Here is a 20,506-nt window from a genome sequence, read left to right as displayed (position 1 = left end):
CTGGAATGGTCGAGGGTTTCCTGCCTGATCAGGGGGTTGGACTAGAAGACCTCCAAGGTCCCTTCCAGAGATCCCTCTGTTATTCTGTTAGAACTGAAGAAGCTTCCTGGATGAGAAGCGAAACGTTTCGAAACAATAAATCAAGAAAGTCCAGCTGCCTTTTGGAAAAAGCACTTTGGGACAACCATGACCTGGATGATGGAGAAGCTCCATAGATATTGAGTCAGACAGAAGAACAAAGCCCCCCCCCACCCGCCCGAAAGATACCCCAAAATAGTGGGGGGGGGGTTCTTTCCTAAATGGGTTGAGTATTTTGGTAGTGCAGTAGCTCAAAATCCAAAATCCACTTTCCCACAATTTGGGGGATGAAAACCCGGAAGCAACACGAGTTTCGTGCTGAGAACAGGACAAAGTGAAACTAAGGAAGGAAGAAGGATCTTCTCTTCATCCGTGAGGGTAGTACAGGCAGTCCTCGACTTACGGCCACAATGAGCCCAACATTTCCATTCCTAAGCGAGACAGTAGGTAACTGAGTTTTTGCTTCATTTTACAACTTTTCTTGCCATAGTTGTTAAGTAAATTGCTAGAGCTGTTAAATATATGTGACATGGTCATAAAGAGACCCAAGAGGTCCTGTGGCCTAAGCCCCCCAACTGACCCCCTTCTCTCACCCCTCCACAGTCCTACCTGCAGCGCCGTCTCCATGCTCTGCTCCTCCTTGTTGGATGCAAAGAGCTTCTGGACATTCTCCATGTCGAAGATCAACTCTTCCGGCAGGTCCGACTTCAGGGAGAGGAAGGGAGAAAGGAAGTGAACCTGCAGGCGGGTGGAACTCATCGCCTTGGTGCCAATTTCTATCCCAGAGAGGGCCTCTTCCTTTCTCACCCCCAGGGATGTCAAGTAAAGGCCATTGTAGACAGGGAAAAGTTACCACAAGGTGATCAGCAGAGAGAGGGCAGAAGTGTGTTTGGCTCTGGTCCCTTCTCTCCTAGATCTTTTTAACCAGACAGATAAATAGATAGAGGGATAGATAAATGGATGGATGGATAGGTAGATAGATATAGACAGATAAGACAGATATGGATAGATAGATAGATGGAAACAGAAGATTTGGATAGATAGACAGACAGACAGATAGATAAGATAGATAGATGGATAGATAGATAGATGATAGACGGACAGATGGATGGATAGATAGATGAATGAATGGAGGGATGGAGGGATGCAGTGGTGAAATCTTCTGAAGTCTGCTACTGGTTTGCTGCGCGTGCATGCGTGGTGCACAACAAACGCACGCTTCGTGTACATGCGCACCGCATGCGCTACTGCACAGCACTGAAAAAGGAGGATTAAGAAGCCTTTTTTAAGGGAAGTAGAACAGCGAGGGAGGAGGGAACAGCTCTGCCACGTGATTTAGACTCGCTAGAAAGCAGGATTTCCTGCTTTCTAGTGAATATAAATCGCGCAGCACAGATGATCGTCCAAACTGGTAGCATTTTTTTTACTATCAGTTCATCCAAACAGGTAGTATTTCACCCCTGGATGGATGGCAAGGTAAACAGATAAACAAATGAATAAATTCAGGCCACACACACACACCCCCCACCGAGAGTGTCCCTCCAGGTTGCCTTACTAGATTGGGATTTCCAGACACCTTCTTAACAACCGAAGCCGTCTTGGGAATCGGGGTGGGAGGTTTTGCCCGCCCGGTGCCCCCTGCCGAGTTCTGGGTCCCAGGTGGGTCGAAGATGGGCCCCAGCAATTTCTGGAGATCCGGGCTGCAGAAGCGTTTGGGATCGAGCTGCAATTCCTCCTCGCTGATGTTGGCTGGGCGCAGGAAGGCCAGGATTTTGGGACCACGAAGCTCTGGGGAGCAAAAGCGTGGGGGGTTCAGTTAGGGGAGGGGGAAGCTGGCACCTCCTCCCCCCCCACTTTTCCCACCACCCTCTTCCCTCACCAAAGCTGAGGTTGATAATGGTGTCTCCTCCGTTGGGGTCCATCTCTTCCAAGGTGCTATCGGAGTCCAGCCCTTCGAGGCAGGGCGGGGGCAGCCGGCGATGCTCGCCTTGGCGGTCCGTTTGCTCCAGGGACAGGACCAGGCCATTCTCTTCCACTTGGCTATAGAAAGACATAGGGACAACTTGGAACCCTTCAAGGTAGGCCAGGTTGGAAAATGAACACCGCCACTTGAATGAAAATAGTTTCTCCACAACTATTGTGGCTCTTGACATGTTGTTCAAACTTGGCAACTTTCAGATATGCGGACTTCAACTCCCAGAATTCTCCGCTGGCTGGAGAATTCTGGAAGTTGAAGTCCGCATATCTGAAAGTTCCAGTTTGGAAAACTCTATGGCATCTAAGCGCTGGCCACAATGTCGCCCTCTGCTGACAGTGGCTGGAATGGCCACATTGTGCTGTTGTCCCAGCTCCATTTTTGCTCAGAGAAACATCTTACAATTTATAATACTTAGCATATTTTACAGTTCTATTTTAATACAGGTTAATCCTTGACTTTTGACCATTCGTTTAGTGACGGTTCGAAGTTACAACAGCCCTGAAAAAAAGTGTCATATGATCATTTTACACGTGGGGGAGCCAGATTCATTTAACAACCGGGATGCTAACTTAACATTTGCGGTGATTCATTTAACAACAGTGTGGGGGGGGGGGAAAGGTCGTAAAATGGACCAAAACAAAAATGCGGGAAAGCCGGATTCGACTTATCAATGACATAGTTCACTTAACAACTGCACTGAGTTGCTTAGCAAGGTCGTAAAATGAGGTGCGATTCGTTTGAACCATGGCCTCGCTTGGCAACGGAAATGTTGGGCCCAATTACAGCCGTAAGTCGAGGACGACGTGTATTTCAGGAGACTCAGAGGTTGTTTTCATCTCTGTGCTTCAGAGGCAGCCAAGGAGGTTCGGGAATTGGAACCCATGTAAATCAAGGGGTGGGATTTGTGGATGGTTTCCATCTTGAGGTTTTTGACCTCCCGGTGGGGTGGGGGGTGGGGTGGGGGGTGGGGCGGCTGACCTCAAGACGAAGTGAATGCAGACGATGCTCTCGGGCTGGGAGTTCTTGCTGCTGGAGATGACGGTGGCCTCTGTCTGGATCCAGATGTAACCACCATTCCTGGCTAGGAAGCGGTACTGCCCGGTCACGGCTTGGCCCTTGCTTAGCACTACCAATAGGGAGTGAAAGACAGACAGTCTAGAACAGACAGACAAACGGATAAGCGGGGGGAGATGGGGAAGAGACGGTAAGGCGGAACAGGATTCGCTTCGCATTCGCTCTCGCGGGGGGGGGGGGAATATGACGTGTGGGTGGATCTCGAGACCTTTTCTGGCACCCGAGACCCACTTCCACACCAACCTCCCAACCAACGCACACACACGCACACCCCGCCTGAAGCCTTCGTCGAACAGATGTGGAGTGGACGGCAGTGGGAGGAACACACGGGATGGTAAAGAACCGGCCAGGCCTGCGACATGCTGGACTTACGGGTGTTGATACTCTTGCTGACGGAATCCGAATCCAAGGCGTGGATGTATTCGTAGAGGGAGCAGCCAAGCAAGCTTTCGGAGGTGTAACCAGCCATCTCGACAATCCTGGCCCAGGAGGAGAGGTGATGGGATAATCATTGAGAAATAAGATTCTGGCCGAGCTCAGCTACAGCAGGGATGTCCAATCTTGGCCACTTTAAGACTTGTGGATTTCAACTCCCAGAATTCCCCAGCCAGCACCCAGTTGGTTCATGTGACTGTGACGATGTTGCAATGGTCGTAAGCGTGAGAACGGATCGCAAGTCGCGTTTTTCAATGTTGTTGTAACTTTTACCAGTTGCAAAACAAATGGTTGTAAGTCAAGCACTGCCTGCACCGGATTGGACTTACGGCGTTCCCTTACCCCTCTAATTTAGATCATAGTAGAACCCCAACAGTACCAAACATGGATACCACACACTATTGTTGAGCTTTCTGCAGCTAACACAAGAACTGCTATGTGGGAGAATCCAAAGTCTCTCTCTCTCACACACACACCCTCGCTCTATCTCCCCCTCTCTCTCTATATATATATATATCAGGGGTGAAATGCTACCAGTTCGTTCCAGTTCGGGTGAAACGGTAGTGATAAAAACTACCAGTTCAGGCGAACCAATAGTAAAAAAAATCTACTGGTTTGGTCAAACCGGTAGTTAAAAAAAATCTACTGGTTCCTCCAAACTGGTATTTTCGACAATCAGCTGTGCCGCGGGGTTTAGCTTAGCTAGAAAGCAGGAAATCCAGCTTTCGAGTAAAGCTAAATTGCGCAGCACAGTTGATCCCCCACCCCCACTGTTCTACTTACCTTGCCAAGCCTCCTTTTGGCGTGCAGTGCACATGTGCACACAGCAGGGGTTACCGTGTGCATGCGCTGCAGGCAAACCGGTAGCAAATCAGTTCAGATTTCATCAGAAATCTGGTGAAGAGAGAGAGAGAGAGAGAGAGGGAGAGAGAGGGAGAGAGAGAGAGAGAGAGAGAGAGAGAAAGCGAGAGTGAGTGAGAAAGCTAAATAAAGCGAGAGAGATAGCTAGATAAATATGGAGAGAGAGAGAAAATGGATACACACACACATATATATACAGACAGAGAGAGAGAGATAGCGATAGATAGATTGGTAGATGTAGAAAGTGAGAGATGAGAGTGAGTGAGAGAGATAAATAAAGCAAGACATAGCTAGATAAATATAGAGAGAGAGGGAGAGAGAGAGAGAGAGAATGGATATATATATGCTCCCAGAAGCACGAAGCTGAAGCCTGAAGATGACGAATGAGACTTCGTCGAAATGTCGCCAAGACACTTCCAATTTTACATGGGAAAATAACCAAAGACATATATATATATATGAAGAGAGGAGAGATTTGTACCTGTGGATTTGACCCTATTTGCCCAACAGCCATGTTCATTCTATACACCATAGTTGCAACCACTTGGCACAATATCTCAGCCAAGGTCAAGGAACCCATCATCCCCAGGCAGAACTCAGGGGCTTCTGGATAATCCATCGCCCTCAGTCGCTATCTCCCCCATTGCCTGGAGGGTGGACGAAGAACAGGGAGGTCCCGGGTGTCTCCCACTCACCTGTCATCGCAGTAGGTGAACTTCATGTCCATGGTGTGGCGGCTGAGGAAGGTGCCACTGTCCAGGGGGGTCTCGATGTTGGCCGGGTGCGGGATGGCCTCGCAGATGAGCACCAGGCATCGCAACGGGGGTTCCGCAAAGCCCCCTTCCCCTTCCTTCCCTGCGGCCGGCTTGGAAGGCGCATAGGAGCGCATGTGCCCAGAGCACTGCAGCACCTGGAAGGGCAGAGGGAGGAAGCTGGGGGCAACCGATGGGTGGGAACAACGCCTGTTTCTTCTGACGGTGCCGAAAGGGATTCCCCCTCCCCAAAAAGCGGCCCGGAGAGGTTTTGTTACAAGACGAGCGGCAAATAAATAAAATAAATAAATAATCATATATAGTAAGTTATAAGAGTGGTGCGGTGGCCTAGAGGTGGAGCTGTCGCCTCACAATCAGGAGGCTGTGAGTTCGATCCTAGGTAGAGGCAGATATTTCTCTCTCTCTCTGGGTTCTCACACTGAGAATATATCTGCTGAACAAAAAAACCCTCTGCATTGGCAACAGGAAGAGCATCCGGCCAGTAAACACTCTGCTAGCTCCATTCAGTTGCCCAGACTCCACCCTGCAAGGGATTATGGGGTCGTTAAGGAGAAAATGATATTTTATATATATATATATATATATATATATATATATATATATATATATATATATATATATATATATATATATATATATATATATATATATATATATATGTGCTGTTTCCAGGGGTGGGAGAGGGCAGTTCAACAGCCCCCCGCAATCTGCTTTTGGTTCTCTCCCCCCCTCCCCCCCACCCCCAAAGTCCAGGGAGTCGCTCACTTTCCAGGTGGCAGACTTGAGGTTGACGGTGCGCCCCCTGGTGGTGAGCGTGCTCTTCATGCGCAAGGAGAAATTCCGCTCCGTCTTCACTTCCGCCTTCTTGGAGAAACCTGGGGAGAGGCGGGATCAAATGCTGATCGAGATATATGGGCTTTGGGGAGTCCAAGAAGCGTCCGCGAAATGGGCAGCTGGAGATGATCGAAGGCTTTAACTTGGTTAACTACTTTAACTTGTGTTTGCTTCACTTCAAAAACATGGCAAATTGCACTGGAATATGTCACAGATGTAATTCAAAGAGGCTACAGAGGGAGGGAGGGAGGGAAGGGAGGGGGGAGGAAGGAAAGATGGGAAGAAAGGGGAGAAAGGAAAAAAGGAAGGAAGGAAGGAAGAAGAAAGAAATGGAGGAGAAAAAGGAAAAGGGGCAGGAGAAGGAGAAAGAACAGGAGAGGAGGAGAAGAAGGAAAAGGAAGAAATGGAGAAAATGAAAGGAGGAAGGAGAGGAGGAGAAGGAAGAAAAGGGGAGGAGGAGGACAAGGACGAGGAGGAGAGGGAAAGGAGGAAGAGGAGGAGGAAGAGAAGAAGGAAAAGGAGGAGGGAAAGACGAAAGAGGAGAAAGAAAAGGAGGAGGAGGAGGATGAGAAGGAACTGCTGCTAAAGGACCTGAAGCAACAACCTACAATTTGAATGCACCAGTGCAGCATTCCGGTGCCCTCTGCCCAGCCTGGCCCAGTGCTGAAGGAAAGGGGACCTCGCAGCGATCCCCCATCCCTACTGTGAAGAGGATGGCGAGGGGAGACTCACCCTGCCTGGGGCTCAGCACATCCTGCAGCTCCTCCTGATCACAGGGGTGGATGAAATCGAAGACGCTGTGGCCGATCAGCTCCAGCTACGGAAGGAAAGAGGGGAAAAACACAAAAAAAGAGGCACACCAGGATGCAGGACGGAGGGCAGAAGCCGGGAGGGAGGAAGGAAGGAAGGCTGGGTGCCCAACAGCACCCATCCCCCCCCCCATATGCTGGCCCACTTTTGCCCACATCTGCCAGGTGCCAACGGATGGGCAGGGCTCCCCGGAGCCAGCCAATCAGGAAGCCCTTTACTCCTCGCCCTCCCCTCTACCACCTTCAGAACTTTTCAGTCAGATTCCAGATTGGGAAGGAAGATATTTTGGGGGGTCCCTAGGGAAGACGTTTCTTTTTTTTTCTTTCTTTTCTCAAAAAAAGGCCCTTGTTTATTCAGCAAAATCAGGAATGTGATTTCGTTTAGGAGACAAGGAAAGTGAGAGAGAGAGAAAGGGAGAGGAAATAATAAATAAATCAGGGAGTTTTGCAAAAAGCCCAAGGCATTTGAGGCAAGAGCGCTTCGTTTGAAGTAGATTTCAGCAAAAAGGGGAACTCAATTCATTTCTAGGTTTGCTGGAATGTACATAAAATCGCCATCTGAAACTTCTTCCCAGCCCAACTCCGTCTCTCCGAAATCATCTAAAAGATAAGATTGAAGCTAAACCCGAAGAACAAAAAGATCCATTCAAAACTCAGGGGTGGGGGAGGAATTTTCAAGTTGACCCCTCTGAAATTTGAATAGAAAATGCCAGCATGGGGGTGGTGGCCCCTCCCAAAGACCGAGAGAGATGCTTTCTCTTAACCGGTTTTTCTCTCCAAAAAATGCTTCCAGGATCCAACATTCATCAGAATGGCTCGTTTGTTTGTATCCCTCCTTTATTTAGTTTTACATAAAACTATCCAACACACCTTCCTCCTCCTTTCCCCACAACAACCACCCTGGGAGGTAGGATGGGTTGAGTAAGAATGACTGGCCCAAAGTCACCCAGCCTCCTTTCATGCCTAAGGCGGGACTAGAACTCCCAGTCTCCTGGTGATTGGCCCAAAGTCACCAAGTCAGCTTTTATGCCTAAGGCGGGACTAGAACTCCCAGTCTCCTGGTGATTGGCCCAAAGTCACCAAGTCAGCTTTTATGCCTAAGGCGGGACTAGAACTCCCAGTCTCCTGGTGATTGGCCCAAAGTCACCAAGTCAGCTTTCATGCCTAAGGTGGGACTAGAACTCCCAGTCTCCTGGTGATTGGCCCAAAGTCACCAAGTCAGCTTTTATGCCTAAGGTGGGACTAGAACTCCCAGTCTCCTGGTGATTGGCCCAAAGTCACCAAGTCAGCTTTTATGCCTAAAGTGGGACTAGAACTCCGAGTCTCCTGGTATTGGCCCAAAGTCACCAAGTCAGCTTTCATGCCTAAGGTGGGACTAGAACTCCCAGTCTCCTGGTGATTGGCCCAAAGTCACCAAGTCAGCTTTCATGCCTAAAGCGAGACTAGAACTCCCAGTCTCCTGGTGACTGGCCCAAAGTCACCTAGCTGGCTTTCATGCCTAAGGCAGGACTAGAACTCACAAGCCCTCACTTTCTAGCCTGGTGCCTTAACCATTGTCCAGAGTGACTCATCTTTGGTTGAACCCCCCCACCTGTGCAAGCTCCTCCTGCTCACCTGGCTGAGACCCAGGTGCTTGTTGACATTCTCAGAGAGGTAGATCATGTCCCCTTCCTCGGTCAGGACCATCAGGAAGCCATCCAGGGCCTTCAGATAGTAGGAATCCACCTGCTCTTCCGCTTTGACCTGGTCTCGCCATTCTCCTGGTTCAACAGAGTGTGTAGAAATTGCTTTAAGGCAAGGATAGAGTCAGACTGATTTCTCCTACCAAAGTTACAAGACAGAGATGCCTGGAGTGGGGGGGACGGGGACAAAAAAAAGTCACGGCAGGAGGCTAAATTTATGTGATTCTACCTCTCTTTTTTTGTTGTTGTTGCCTGCAGGACAAAGTAAAAGTACGCAAGAGACACTACAGGTAGCCCTCGACTTACGACCAGTCATTTAGTGACCCTACGAAGTTTTGATGAACCTATCGGTGGGATAGTTCCTCCCTGGATTCGAACTTCTGACGGTCTACCCTCTCACAAGAGGGACTAGAATTATGACACTCGGCAAGGAGGCCACATTTATGACCGTTTGCAGTGTCCTGCGGATTGAATGGCCACGTTTTAGGACAGTTTTGCTGAAAAATGTTAGCAAAAAAGGCAGCAGGGGTCTCCAATCTTGGCAACTTTAAGACTTGTGGACTTCAACTCCCAGAGTCCCTCAGCCAGCAAAGCTTGGAGGTCATCTAGTCCAGGGGTCTCCAACCTTGGTCCCTTTAAGACTTGTGGACTTCAACTCCCAGAGTCCCTCAGCCAGCAAAGCTTGGAGGTCATCTAGTCCAGGGCTCTCCAACCTTGGTCCCTTTAAGACTTGTGGACTTCAACTCCCAGAGTCCCTCAGCCAGCAAAGCTTGGAGGTCATCTAGTCCAGGGCTCTCCAACCTTGGTCCCTTTAAGACTTGTGGACTTCAACTCCTAGAGTCCCTCAGCCAGCAAAGCTTGGAGGTCATCTAGTCCAGGGCTCTCCAACCTTGGTCCCTTTAAGACTTGTGGACTTAACTCCCAGAGTCCCTCAGCCAGCAAAGCTTGGAGGTCATCTAGTCCAGGGCTCTCCAACCTTGGTCCCTTTAAGACTTGTGGACTTAACTCCCAGAGTCCCTCAGCCAGCAAAGCTTGGAGGTCATCTAGTCCAGGGGTCTCCAACCTTGGTCCCTTTAAGACTTGTAAACTTCAACTCCCAGAGTCCCTCAGCCAGCAAAGCTTGGAGGTCATCTAGTCCAGGGCTCTCCAACCTTGGTCCCTTTAAGACTTGTGGACTTCAACTCCTAGAGTCCCTCAGCCAGCAAAGCTTGGAGGTCATCTAGTCCAGGGCTCTCCAACCTTGGTCCCTTTAAGACTTGTGGACTTAACTCCCAGAGTCCCTCAGCCAGCAAAGCTTGGAGGTCATCTAGTCCAGGGCTCTCCAACCTTGGTCCCTTTAAGACTTGTGGACTTAACTCCCAGAGTCCCTCAGCCAGCAAAGCTTGGAGGTCATCTAGTCAGGGCTCTCAACCTTGGTCCCTTTAAGACTTGTGGATTAACTCCCAGAGTCCCTCAGCCAGCAAAGCTGGCTGAGGAACTCTGGGAGTTGAAGTCCACAAGTCTTAAAGTTGCCAAGGGTGGAGACCCCTGGATTAGAAGACCTCCAAAGGTCCCTTTCCCACTCTCTTATTATTCTGAGAACATCTGTTTGGGGTCTTCTATATCTTTTCTGATCTCCCCCCTTTGGTGAAGGTCTCCCCCATGGAAACGCTTACCAGAATTCAGCAGCTTATGCATTCTTAAGTAGCTGATGGTCAGCCGCATGATGGAGGCTTTGTCCAAGTGGGCACTCACCCCCCGGGCAAAGGGCAGGGTGTGGGCCAGCTGGTAGAACACCTCCGTCTCCTTGCTGCGCCGGCATCGCGCTGCGTCTCGCGATTTCTCCTTCCGGATTTCGGTGGTGGACCTGAGAGGGGGACAAGGAGATTGGTCACCGGTGAGTGAGAACTGGCTGGGTAGGCAGATTAATGGGGAACGCACCAATGAGAAGCAGAGAGATCTGGGTTCGAGTCTCCACTCAGGCAGGAAGTTCATTAGGTGACTATGGGTTTGGTGAGAGGCAGGTTGGCCTAGTGGTTATGGTGCTGCCCTAGAAACCAAAAAGCTTTGTAGTGGAGTCACTTTCACTAGGCATGAAAGCTGGCTGGGTGACTTTGGGCCAATCATCAGGAGACGGGGAGTTCTAGATCCGCCTTAGGCATGAAAGCTGGCTGGGTTACTTTGGCCCAATCACCAGGTGACTGAGAGTTCTAGTCCCGCCTTAGGAATGAAGGCTGGCTGGGTGACTTTCGGCCAATCACCAGGAAACGGTGAGTTCTAGTTCTACTTTAGTCATGAAAGCTGGCTGGGTTAAGGTAAAGGTAAAGGTTCCCCTCGCGCATACGTGCTAGTCGTTGCCGACTCTAGGGGGCGGTGCTCATCTCCGTTTCAAAGCCGAAGAGCCAGCGCTGTCCAAAGACGTCTCCGTGGTCATGTGGCCGGCATGACTCAACGCCGAAGACGCATGGAATGCTGTTACCTTCCCACCAAAGGGGGTCCCTATTTTTTCTACTTGCATTTTTAAGTGCTTTAGAAACTGCTAGGTTGGTAGAAGCTGGGACAAGTAATGGGAGCTCACCCCGTTACACGGCAGCACTAGGGATTCGAACCGCTGAGTTGCTGACCTTTCGAACGACAAGCTCAACCTCCTAGCCCCTGAGCCACCGCATCCCCCTTAAGTAATCCGGCTGGGTTACTTTGAACCAATACTAGGAGGTGGTGAGTTCTAGATCCGCCTTAGGCAGGAAAGCCAGCTGGATGACTCTGGGCCTGTCCCTTCCCCCAGCCCTACCTACCTCGCAAGGTTGTTGTGGTGGGGAAAACAGAAGGATGAAGGAGGATTATGTATGCTCACTGACTTGAGTTCAAGTAATAAAGGCAGGATAAAAATCAAATAAACAAATAAACAAAAGGGCATTTTAAATTCTGGTTTTCCTCTACCTTTGCATCTCATCTCACAAGAAATACCGAAAAGCAAAAACAAGACGCAAATATAAATCAGCCTATGAAATTATCGGTTCTTTTCTTAAGTTCTCCTTCTGAGTTTTGCTTCTAGTTCTAAAACTATATATTAAACAGGTAACTAACAACCCACATTCTCTTGTTTTACATTACACATTTTTAAAATTGGTGTTTTTCAAGCTTGGCAACTTTAAGCAGTGTGGACTTCAACTCCCAGAATTCCCCAGCCAGTAAGGGGAATTCTAGGAGTTGAAGTCCAGACAGCTGAAAGTTGCCACTCCAGACAGAAAGTTCATTTAAGGTTGAGAGTTCCTACCTGAGTAAAAATAGCTAAAATACTAAGGAGAAAACAGATCACATGGAAACCATTCAGAAAAAAGGGCCAGGCAGAAATTTAATTTAAAAAATACAATAAATAAACAAGCCACCTTCCTGAGCAAAATGCACAGTTCCAACCAACTGTGTAACACAACGATGCTAGATTTACTCTGTGTGTAAAAACAATCTCTTTCCTGAATCACACCTGAATTTGCAGTTTAGGACAGCAGCTTTTTTAAAATCTCTGACAGGAAGGAGAACAGGCAGTCCTTGACTTACGACCACAATTTGAGCCCCAAGTTTCTGTTAAGGGAGACATTTGTGAAGTGAGTCCTGCCCCGTTTTATGACCTTTCTTGCCACCGCTGTTAAGCGAATCGCTGCAGCCCTTAAGTTAGTAACCCGGTTGTTAAGTGAATCGCGCCCCCCCCGCCCGTGGACTTTGCCAGCGGGAAAGTCGCCAAAGGGGATCACATGACTATGATGGACACAGCAACGGTCGTAAGTACGAGTCAGTTGCCAAGTGTCTGAATTTTGATCATGGGGCTGCTACAAAGGTCCTAAAAGGTGCGAAAAGGTTCAGGAGTCTCCTTTTTTTCCCCCAGCGGCGTTGTTAACTTTGCACGGTCACTAAATGTACTGTTGTAAGTCGAGGACTACCTGCAAAAGCAATACACCTTAGCCCACCAACGTCACAACCCTGACTTGCTCCAAAACACACAAGAACCAACATGTGAGGTGCAATAGAGGCAACCCTTTCCCAGCTGTTCAGCTTTTGGCCTTATGGTGGGACTTTCCCCGAGTAGATCGAGCGACTGAGGACCACGAAGGAGAAGCAGAAATAGGGCGCAGGCCGGCCAACGGTTGAAAAACAGGAACTTTCCTCGAATTAACTGCCTTCTCGACAACATGTCCCAGCGCTGCCCGTTTTCTGAATTAAGGTTAAATTAACATTCCCCTCCCATCAAATCTTCTCGAAAATCTTCAACGTTTTTCATGGTCCTGGATCTCAATCATCACATTGACATTCTTCTCCAAAGTCCCACTGATTCCTGGAACTCATATTTCTTCTTTTCCCAGCCCCACCGAGTTCTAGTTGACCCAGTTTTCAGCTTTCTTGGGTTCCTCTTTCTCTTCAGATGTTATCTTCTTGACGTTCCAATCTTGGGAGGGATCTCCAAGCGTCCTGGATCCACTCTACTCAGCCACCCAGGTCTAGTTTGGCCAAAAAATGTCACTGACCAACCGTCTCACCCTTCACAAATTCCAGAAATGAACCACTTCCAGTGAAAAGACTACCTTCTCATCACCGATGGGTCCAGAGAGATCCTATCCAAGGAGACTTCAGCAAAAGAACCTCAAAACTATCAGAATCTCAGAATTTCACAAAGTTTTGTTTTGTTTTTACTTTCCAGCATACCTCCTGCCCCAAATGGTTGGATATTTTGGAGACCCTTGGACCAAGAAATGACTTGAACAAGTTCGAGGTCCAAGGGACTTCTGGAAGTCCACCAAAGCTCACATCTTCTAGGAAGCCCCTAAGGTGCTTTTTCAAGAGGCAACCAGGCTTTCTGGTTTTTCTTTCAAGATGTTTCACTTTTCATCCAAGAAGCTTCTTCAGCTCTTGAAAGAAAAGTTTTGGGACAACCATGACCCGGATCAGGGGTCTCCAACCTTGGCAACTTTAAGACTTGTGGACTTCAACTCCCAGAGCTACTTAGCCACAAGTCTTAAAGTTGCCAAGGTTGGAGACCCCTGACTTGGATGACTGAGAATCTCCATAGACATCTTCTAGGAAGACACTCAAACCAAATGGGAAGCCCTGAAGCCCAGGGAGGTCTTCAAACGATGGTTCTTCTTCCATACCACAGAACAAGGCGGGGAACGTGGAAGTTTGCCGTGCCCCAGAAGGCCCTGCCCTGAGGGCTCCATCCCAGCACCAGAGAGGCCCCTTACCTGCACCATCTCCTGCCCCTCGCCCGCTTCCAGCGCCACCACATAGCTGATCTCTGGCTTCCCCTGGGCTTCCCGAGCAGACCAAGCTGGACTTTGTACTTCCTGATCCTCCCACGGTCTGTTTCCACCATCCCTCCCTCCCTCCCTCCCTCCCCGCTTCTCTTGTGGGTACAGGCTGTTCCGTTTCTGTGCCCTGGCACTCTGCCCATCAACCTGCGGCTCTGTTTTGCAGAGAGCAGGCAACAGGGTGCCATGTGGCATAGTGGTTATCTTCCCTGCCTCCCATACAAAAGGGGCCAGCAAAGTGGCATGGCCGGTAGCCGACCCCAACCGCGGGGTCATCAGGCCAGCCGGGCTGGCGCCAAACAGGGCTGGCCTTGTGCCAGCCTCCTGTGCCAACCTGCGAACAGGTGTGTTGTACGTGGGAGCCATAAACAGGCACCACGTGGCTGCAGGTAGTCCTCGGCATATGACCGCAAGGGAGCCCCACATTTCTGTGGTGGCTGAGCCAGACAGTTAAGGGAGTTTGCCCCATTTTGTGACCTTTCTTGCCACACTTGTTAAAGTGAATCACTGAAGTTCTTAAGTTCATCACAGGGTTGTTAAGTGAATCTGGCTCCCCCCCCCCCCCGTTGACTTCCCCATGTCAAGAAATTGCCAGTGGAGATCACCTGGGACACCGCGACCGTCATAAATATGAGTCAACCATCCGCATTTTGATCACGTGACCCTGGGGACGTTGCAACGGTTGTAAGCGTGGAAAATGCTTCTAAGCCTCTTTTTTTTCAGCGCCGTTGTAACTCTGAACGGTCACCAAAGGAACGGTTGTATGTCGAGGACTGCTTGTACTGGCTGGGCAAGCTGAGAAGGCCGGTTTGAATTCTAACGCAAAGCAGTGGGAAAGGAAATTTTGGGGGGAGAGGCCCCCTCTTATCTTCCCCCAACCCTGGAGAATTCACGGCTCTGATACGACTTAAGATTTATTTGGAGAAAGGGAGATTAATAGAGTTGGAAGGGACCTCGGAGGTTTTCTAGTCCAACCCCCTGCTCAGGCAGGAAATCCTAACCATTTTGGACAGATGGCAGTCCAGTCTCTTCTTGAAAGCCTCCAGTGATGAAGCTCCTACAACTTCTGAAGGCAATTTCTGTTCCATGGGTTGATTGTTCTCACTGTCAGAAAATTTCTCCTTATTTCCAGGTTGAATCTCTCCTTGGTCAGTTTCCATCCATTATTCCTTGTCTGGCCTTCAGGTGCTTTAGGAAATAGGTTGACCCCCCTCCTCTCTGGGGCAGCCCCTCAAATATTGGAAGATGCTCTCCTGTCTCCCTGGTCCTTCTCTTCCCTAGACTAGCCAGGCTCAGTTCCTGCAACCGTTCATCGTATGTTTTTGCCTCCAGCCCCCACATCATCCTGGAAGTAACATCTTTTGCTTGGGATGCCTAAATTCTGTGTGAGATTCCACGCGAGCACATATATACAGTTAGTCCTCTACGTACAACATTTCATTTAGTGACCGTTCAAAGTTACAACGGCACTGAAAAATGTGACCTAGGACCGTGAAAAACGTTATCAAGGTTATCTTTTGCTGCATCCCTACGATAGATGCAATCAAAATTCATTTGCTTGGCAACGGACTCACATTTATGACGGTCGCAGTGTCCTGGGGTTGTGTGATCGCCTTTTGCGACTTTCTGACCAGCAAAGTCAAAGGGGGGGCGGGGGGGGAAGCCAGATTCACATAACGGCCATGCAATTCGCTTAACAACGATCGCAGTTTGATGAACTCGGGAGCGAGCGTTGCTTCATATCAGGCATCATCTCGAGACGTCTGACTTATGAACAGTCAACTGTACAACACATACAGTCCTCGACTTACAACAGTTCATTTAGCGACCATTTGAAAATGGTCATTTTCATTTAGTGACCATTTGACGGCACTGAAAAAAGCAACTTATGGCCATTTTTCCCACTTACGACCGTTGCGGCCTCCCGAAGGTCACGCGATCAAAATTCAGATGGCTTGGCAACTGACTCGTATTTACGACGGTCGCAGTCTCACGTGGTCAACTTGAGCCAAGCCAAGTCAATGGGGAAGCCAGATTCACTTAACAACCATATTCCTAATTTAACGATCGCAGCAATTCGCTGCCACATCCGTGGCGAGAAAAGTCATAAACCGGAGGAAAACTCACTTAACCAACGATTCCCTTAGCAACGGAAATGTTGGGCTCCCGTTTGTCGAGGACCATCCGTACATCAACACATGCTTGGGAATGCCGCATTCCTGAAAGCCCAATTTTTGTTTGCATCCATGCTCGTTTCACGTTTCTAGTCCTTAAGGTTGTTCCTCCCCCCCCCCCCCCAAAAGAAAAAACCAGGTTGGAGAGATTGTGGGCAAGGATCCACGTGAGAGGACCTGCCCTGGAAGCTGTTTGCAAGTATTTTCATTCTTGGTTCTAATTTTAGGCCTCCAAAGAGAAGCTCTCCCGAAGAGGAAGAAGGCTGCAGCGGCAGAGAAGCCACGGGGGGCCGAGTGGCTAAGCACACGATCTCGGAGCTTGGCTCCGTCCCCTTTGCGGCTGCCACCCACCCACCCACCCACCTCTTCTCCTCGACTTTCGGGTGCCCTACGGTGGGTGAGGAGGACCCTAACTTTTTTTCGGGGACATGTTCTGCACGCAAGCAGAGCCCTCCTTCGTCAGCGACTGGCGACGCCAAAGCTCACACGCATCTTCAAAGCCTTCGTAGCATCTCTGACGTCAATGTGCTTCCTCCACTGAGGATATCTGAGCTTCGCACACGCTGCGTGTTACCAACGGGTGCAGGGGCACACCGCTGCCCCCTGATTAGCACAAAACCGCAAAAGGGGGCGGGGGGAGAGAGAGAGAGAGAGAGAGAGAAGGGGGTGAGTGGGCAGAAAGAGCTCTGCTGGCATGCCAACAGCCCCCACCCCTCCTCCCTTGCCACTGCAGACAACCCCCTCCTCAATTATTCCATTCAGATAACTTCCTTCTTTCAACTAGGACAGTCGGCAGCGAATGCTAAGAGGCGGCTGCATTTCCCGGGAGGGCAATGGATAAAATGGGGAGATTTCAAATGAAAATCGTTCTTTGCACAAGTCTGTGGAAGCAGGAGGTTTCCACCCCACATTTCCCTCTGGGGCAAATGGGGGGTGGGCATCTCATCCTGGAAAACAGCCGTTTGCTCGGCTGAGAGGGTTCACACGACACTCCTAACCTGGGTCCGAAAGGCACAACAGCCGTCTTCCTGCAGCAAACTGCGCTCAGATAAAGGGGCTTCCTTTTCAAATGGTCAGCCTGGCACTCTTTTGATGTGGGCTGGGGTCTTCTCACCACCCACTGCCCCACAAACACAGTGAGCGAAACTGGTCAATGTTTTGTCCTAACGACCCTGGGCTCCTTCTGGCGGAGGGGCGGCCGGGCGGGTACTGTACGTTTGGCAGAGTAACCATTTCATTAATAACTTCACTGAGACCTTGACAAGCTCAGACTGGCCATCCACCTGGATGGCTAGGAATATATCCAGATTTTCCCCCCCTTTAGAGGGATTTTTCAGGATCGGAGCTTCCCAGAGGGTTTGGTCTGTCCTGCCCTCCTTGCTATGTATTTATTGTAAGTTTAATTTTTAAGGACTGGAGGATCCAGAGGGCTGGCGTGTCCTGCCATCTTGCAGGATGCAAAGCGATGCAAGGGACTCTGGGTCAGCCAGCCCTCGGCCCTCACACCCTGCCAGGGATTCCAGACCTGGCCAGATTTGCAATTCCCCAGTCCAAACGGACGTTCGTGAGAAGAGGAAGAAAAACTCTGTGCATGCTTAGGGGCACGCTCCCCACCGGCAGAGAACCGGGAGGGGGCTTGCCCAGAGCATCCCCTCCAAGGGGGTTCCAAAGATTTTGCACAGAATAACAAGAGTTGGAAGGGACCTTATAGATCATCTAGTCTAACCCACTGCGCAAGCAGTTTGGGAGAAACACACCCCGTAGAACCCAAATCAAGGTCAGTCATGTGTGTGTGTGTGTGTGTGTGTGTATGGCACACGTCCCCCCGCCCTCTAAAAAAGAGGACCCATCCAAGCTGATGTGGGAAGCTGGTCTGTGCTGGGTTTTGTTGAGCCTGAGCATGCTGCAAAGCTTCACCAACTCTGCAGCCGTCCCCACCCACTCCCGTGTGTGTGTGTGTGTGTGTGTGTGTGTGTGTGTGTGTGTGTGTATGCGTGTGCATGTGTCATCCCTCTTCTCCCGCCCACTCCAAAGCAGGAACCCTGCTGCACGTGCTCTTGGCAAAGCCTTTGGCTGTTCTGTCCACGTCAGTCCAGGACACAGTGTACTGGAAACAGGGACGGATGCCAACTGCTGCTCGGTCGTGGGAGGAGAGACAAGGGAAGGGAGGGCGGGGGGGGGGAGGGGGAGGGCAAAATGGAAGGAAAGGAGGAGGAGAGTTTCATTCATTACAGAGAGAAAGAGAGAGTGTGTATGCGTGTCTCCTTCTCTCGTACAACTTTTGGGCACCACTCCTAAAACAAACAGGGAAAAGGGTCTCCTGCTTGGGCTGGGGGTTGGACTACATGACCTACAAGGTCCCTTCCAACTCTGCTATTCCGTGTAACACCTTGGAGGGTCCTCGGGGCAGCTGCTATGGCCCTCCCCTCCCGGTTCCCAGAGCGCCCCCTCCCCAAATGAACCCTATTCAACCACTCGCGGAACAAGCAGAAGGATTCCAAAGGCTTTCAAAAATAGTTTGCAGCAAATTCTGCTTCCTGTGGGGGGGGGCAGACACACCCCCAGTCCATCTTGGAGTGGGGGAGGCTTAAGTGCCCTTCAAAGCCAAACCTCTCCAACCCCCCCCCTCCACACACACACATATACACCCACACAAAGCCTCTTCCCTCTGGTTTGGGTGGGAACGCGATGTTCTTGGCAAGCCAGCCAGCCCCACGCCCTACGGCTTTACATCTGGAGAGCCCTGTTTATGTACAGAAGGGAGGGGTGTGCCACCTTTTACCTGAAAGCACACTGGGTTGTGTGTGTGTGTGTGTGTGTGTGCGTGTGTGGGGCAGGCAACCGGGTAAGGCTGCCAAAGAAAAGGAAAGCGAACGGCAGCGCCTGCTTTGAGTCTGTTTGCTGGGACGTTAAATCGGGACATCGAGGCATGGAGCGGTAGGGACAACCGGCCATCCAGAGTTGGCTGCATTTGGGGGGGGCTCAAGGTTTCCCCCCCCCCTTCCGGAGACCGAAAAATGTTGCCAAGCAAAGAGACCCTTCTGAATTTTTGCAGCCAGTTCTGGATTGTGTCTGCTTTTAAGGGAGCAATTCCTTAAAAATGGATGATATAGCTTTCCCCGGATGAGTTTTTTTGAAACTTGGCAACTTTTAAGATCGGTGGACTTCGACTCCCAGAATTCCCCAGCCAGCTTTGGCGAAGAGAGCTTTGCTGGCTGGGGAATGCTGGGAGTCGAAGTCCACCGATCTCAAAAGTTGCCGAGTTTGAAAAACGCGGTGCCAGATTATGGGAATCGCTGCAGCCCCCTTTACAAATTCAACTCACTAATGCTGGTGCAAAGAAGTTTTCCCCTTCCGTATCGTGCCTGATTTTGGATGGAAATTCGATTTTATCACCAGCACAGGGGTCGTGCTGATATAACCAAGCACAAGCCGTCTCCTTGCGGTGACCGAGAGAAAAGCAAATTGGCCTCTAGGAAGCACAATACAGATAGTCCTTGACTTACAGCCATTCATTTAGTGACCGAAGTTACAAAGGCACTTACGACAGTTTTTCACACAACTGTTACAGCAACCTATATAATCATGCGATCAAAATTCGGATGCTCGGCGATTGGTTCGTATTTATGACGGTCGCAACGTCATGTGATCCCCTTTTGCGGCCTTCTGACAAGCCAGATTCACTTAACAACCGGGTGACCAACTTAATAACTGCGGTGGTTCACTTCAGAACGGTGGCAAGAAAAGTCGTAAAACGAGACAAAACTCACTGAACGAGTGCCTTGCTTAGCAACGGGGATTTGGGGCTCAACTGTGGTCGTAAATGGAGGATTCCCTGTAGGAGAGAGGATCTCACAATCCCTACCCTCGGTGGATCCCCTCTGCTGGGCTAGCCTGAGAATCTGGAGTCGTCCGGTTCGGAGGTATTTGGGGAAGCCAGACCAAAAGTGTCGGTCTGGCTTTGGACATTTCGTCCAACACTTTGGACAGTTGTTTCGGCACGTCAATGCTAAGGGATCCGGCTTCGAGAAGTTGACGGGCAAAACTTTGGGGGTTCGGCAGGTGTTGCGCATCGACATGGGGGTAACCGTCGCATGCCACCAGCTCTTCTAACAGGGTTCTCTGCAGAGCAACCGATGCAGCCGGCGTGGGGTCCGTGTCTGGTGTATTTTCTTCCCGGCTGCGAAATCAGCCTGAAATGCCCTCTCTTGCTCTGCAGGCAGGCGCTCATCCAACTGGGTCAGAGGGCTGGCGGGTGGCGGGAGGAAGGCACCCCGGTTGAGTCACCCAGACTGGCTTCCCGGGGCAGAAGCGGTCCCTTTCTCTAGTCCCTTCCTGAAACTCTGCAGGCCGCTGGAAGGGGGAAGCCTGGGGCTTCTTGGGTGGTCTTGAGGTGGTGGTGGTGGGGCTACAGCGCCCACCCCCACCCCCACCCCAGGGATGCAAAGGGCCCGCAAGGCAGACCTTTCTTGGCGTTCTTCCACGGCCTGTTCCCAGGCTGAGCCAGGAGAGGAAGCCAAGAACATCCA

At 50.3% G+C, this 20,506-nt stretch overlaps 1 protein-coding gene across 4 annotated transcripts in view; it reads right to left on the bottom strand.

Moving 5' to 3' along the window:
- HIF3A (hypoxia inducible factor 3 subunit alpha) overlaps positions 1 to 20,506 on the bottom strand; it is a 43,757-nt gene that overhangs the window by 11,210 nt on the left and 12,041 nt on the right. For 3 of the 4 annotated variants that reach the window (XM_058195226.1, XM_058195228.1, XM_058195227.1), the window contains exons 2-11: positions 10,180 to 10,370; positions 8,457 to 8,602; positions 6,766 to 6,850; positions 5,965 to 6,074; positions 5,122 to 5,336; positions 3,503 to 3,609; positions 3,035 to 3,182; positions 1,958 to 2,118; positions 1,634 to 1,866; positions 688 to 783 (exon numbers count right to left, since the gene is read on the bottom strand). In XM_058195226.1, coding sequence (XP_058051209.1) covers positions 688 to 783; positions 1,634 to 1,866; positions 1,958 to 2,118; positions 3,035 to 3,182; positions 3,503 to 3,609; positions 5,122 to 5,336; positions 5,965 to 6,074; positions 6,766 to 6,850; positions 8,457 to 8,602; positions 10,180 to 10,370 — 1,492 coding nt within the window. Of the gene's footprint in view, positions 1 to 687; positions 784 to 1,633; positions 1,867 to 1,957; positions 2,119 to 3,034; positions 3,183 to 3,502; positions 3,610 to 5,121; positions 5,337 to 5,964; positions 6,075 to 6,765; positions 6,851 to 8,456; positions 8,603 to 10,179; positions 10,371 to 13,737; positions 13,859 to 20,506 lie in introns of those variants that run through there. The other variant, XM_058195225.1, reaches the window with a different exon arrangement.

This window comes from Ahaetulla prasina, chromosome 10 (genome assembly GCF_028640845.1).
Source record: "Ahaetulla prasina isolate Xishuangbanna chromosome 10, ASM2864084v1, whole genome shotgun sequence".
NCBI lineage: Eukaryota > Metazoa > Chordata > Lepidosauria > Squamata > Colubridae > Ahaetulla > Ahaetulla prasina.
The sequence above is the reverse complement of the archived record's forward strand: the minus strand, read 5'-3'. Positions and strand labels throughout refer to the sequence as shown.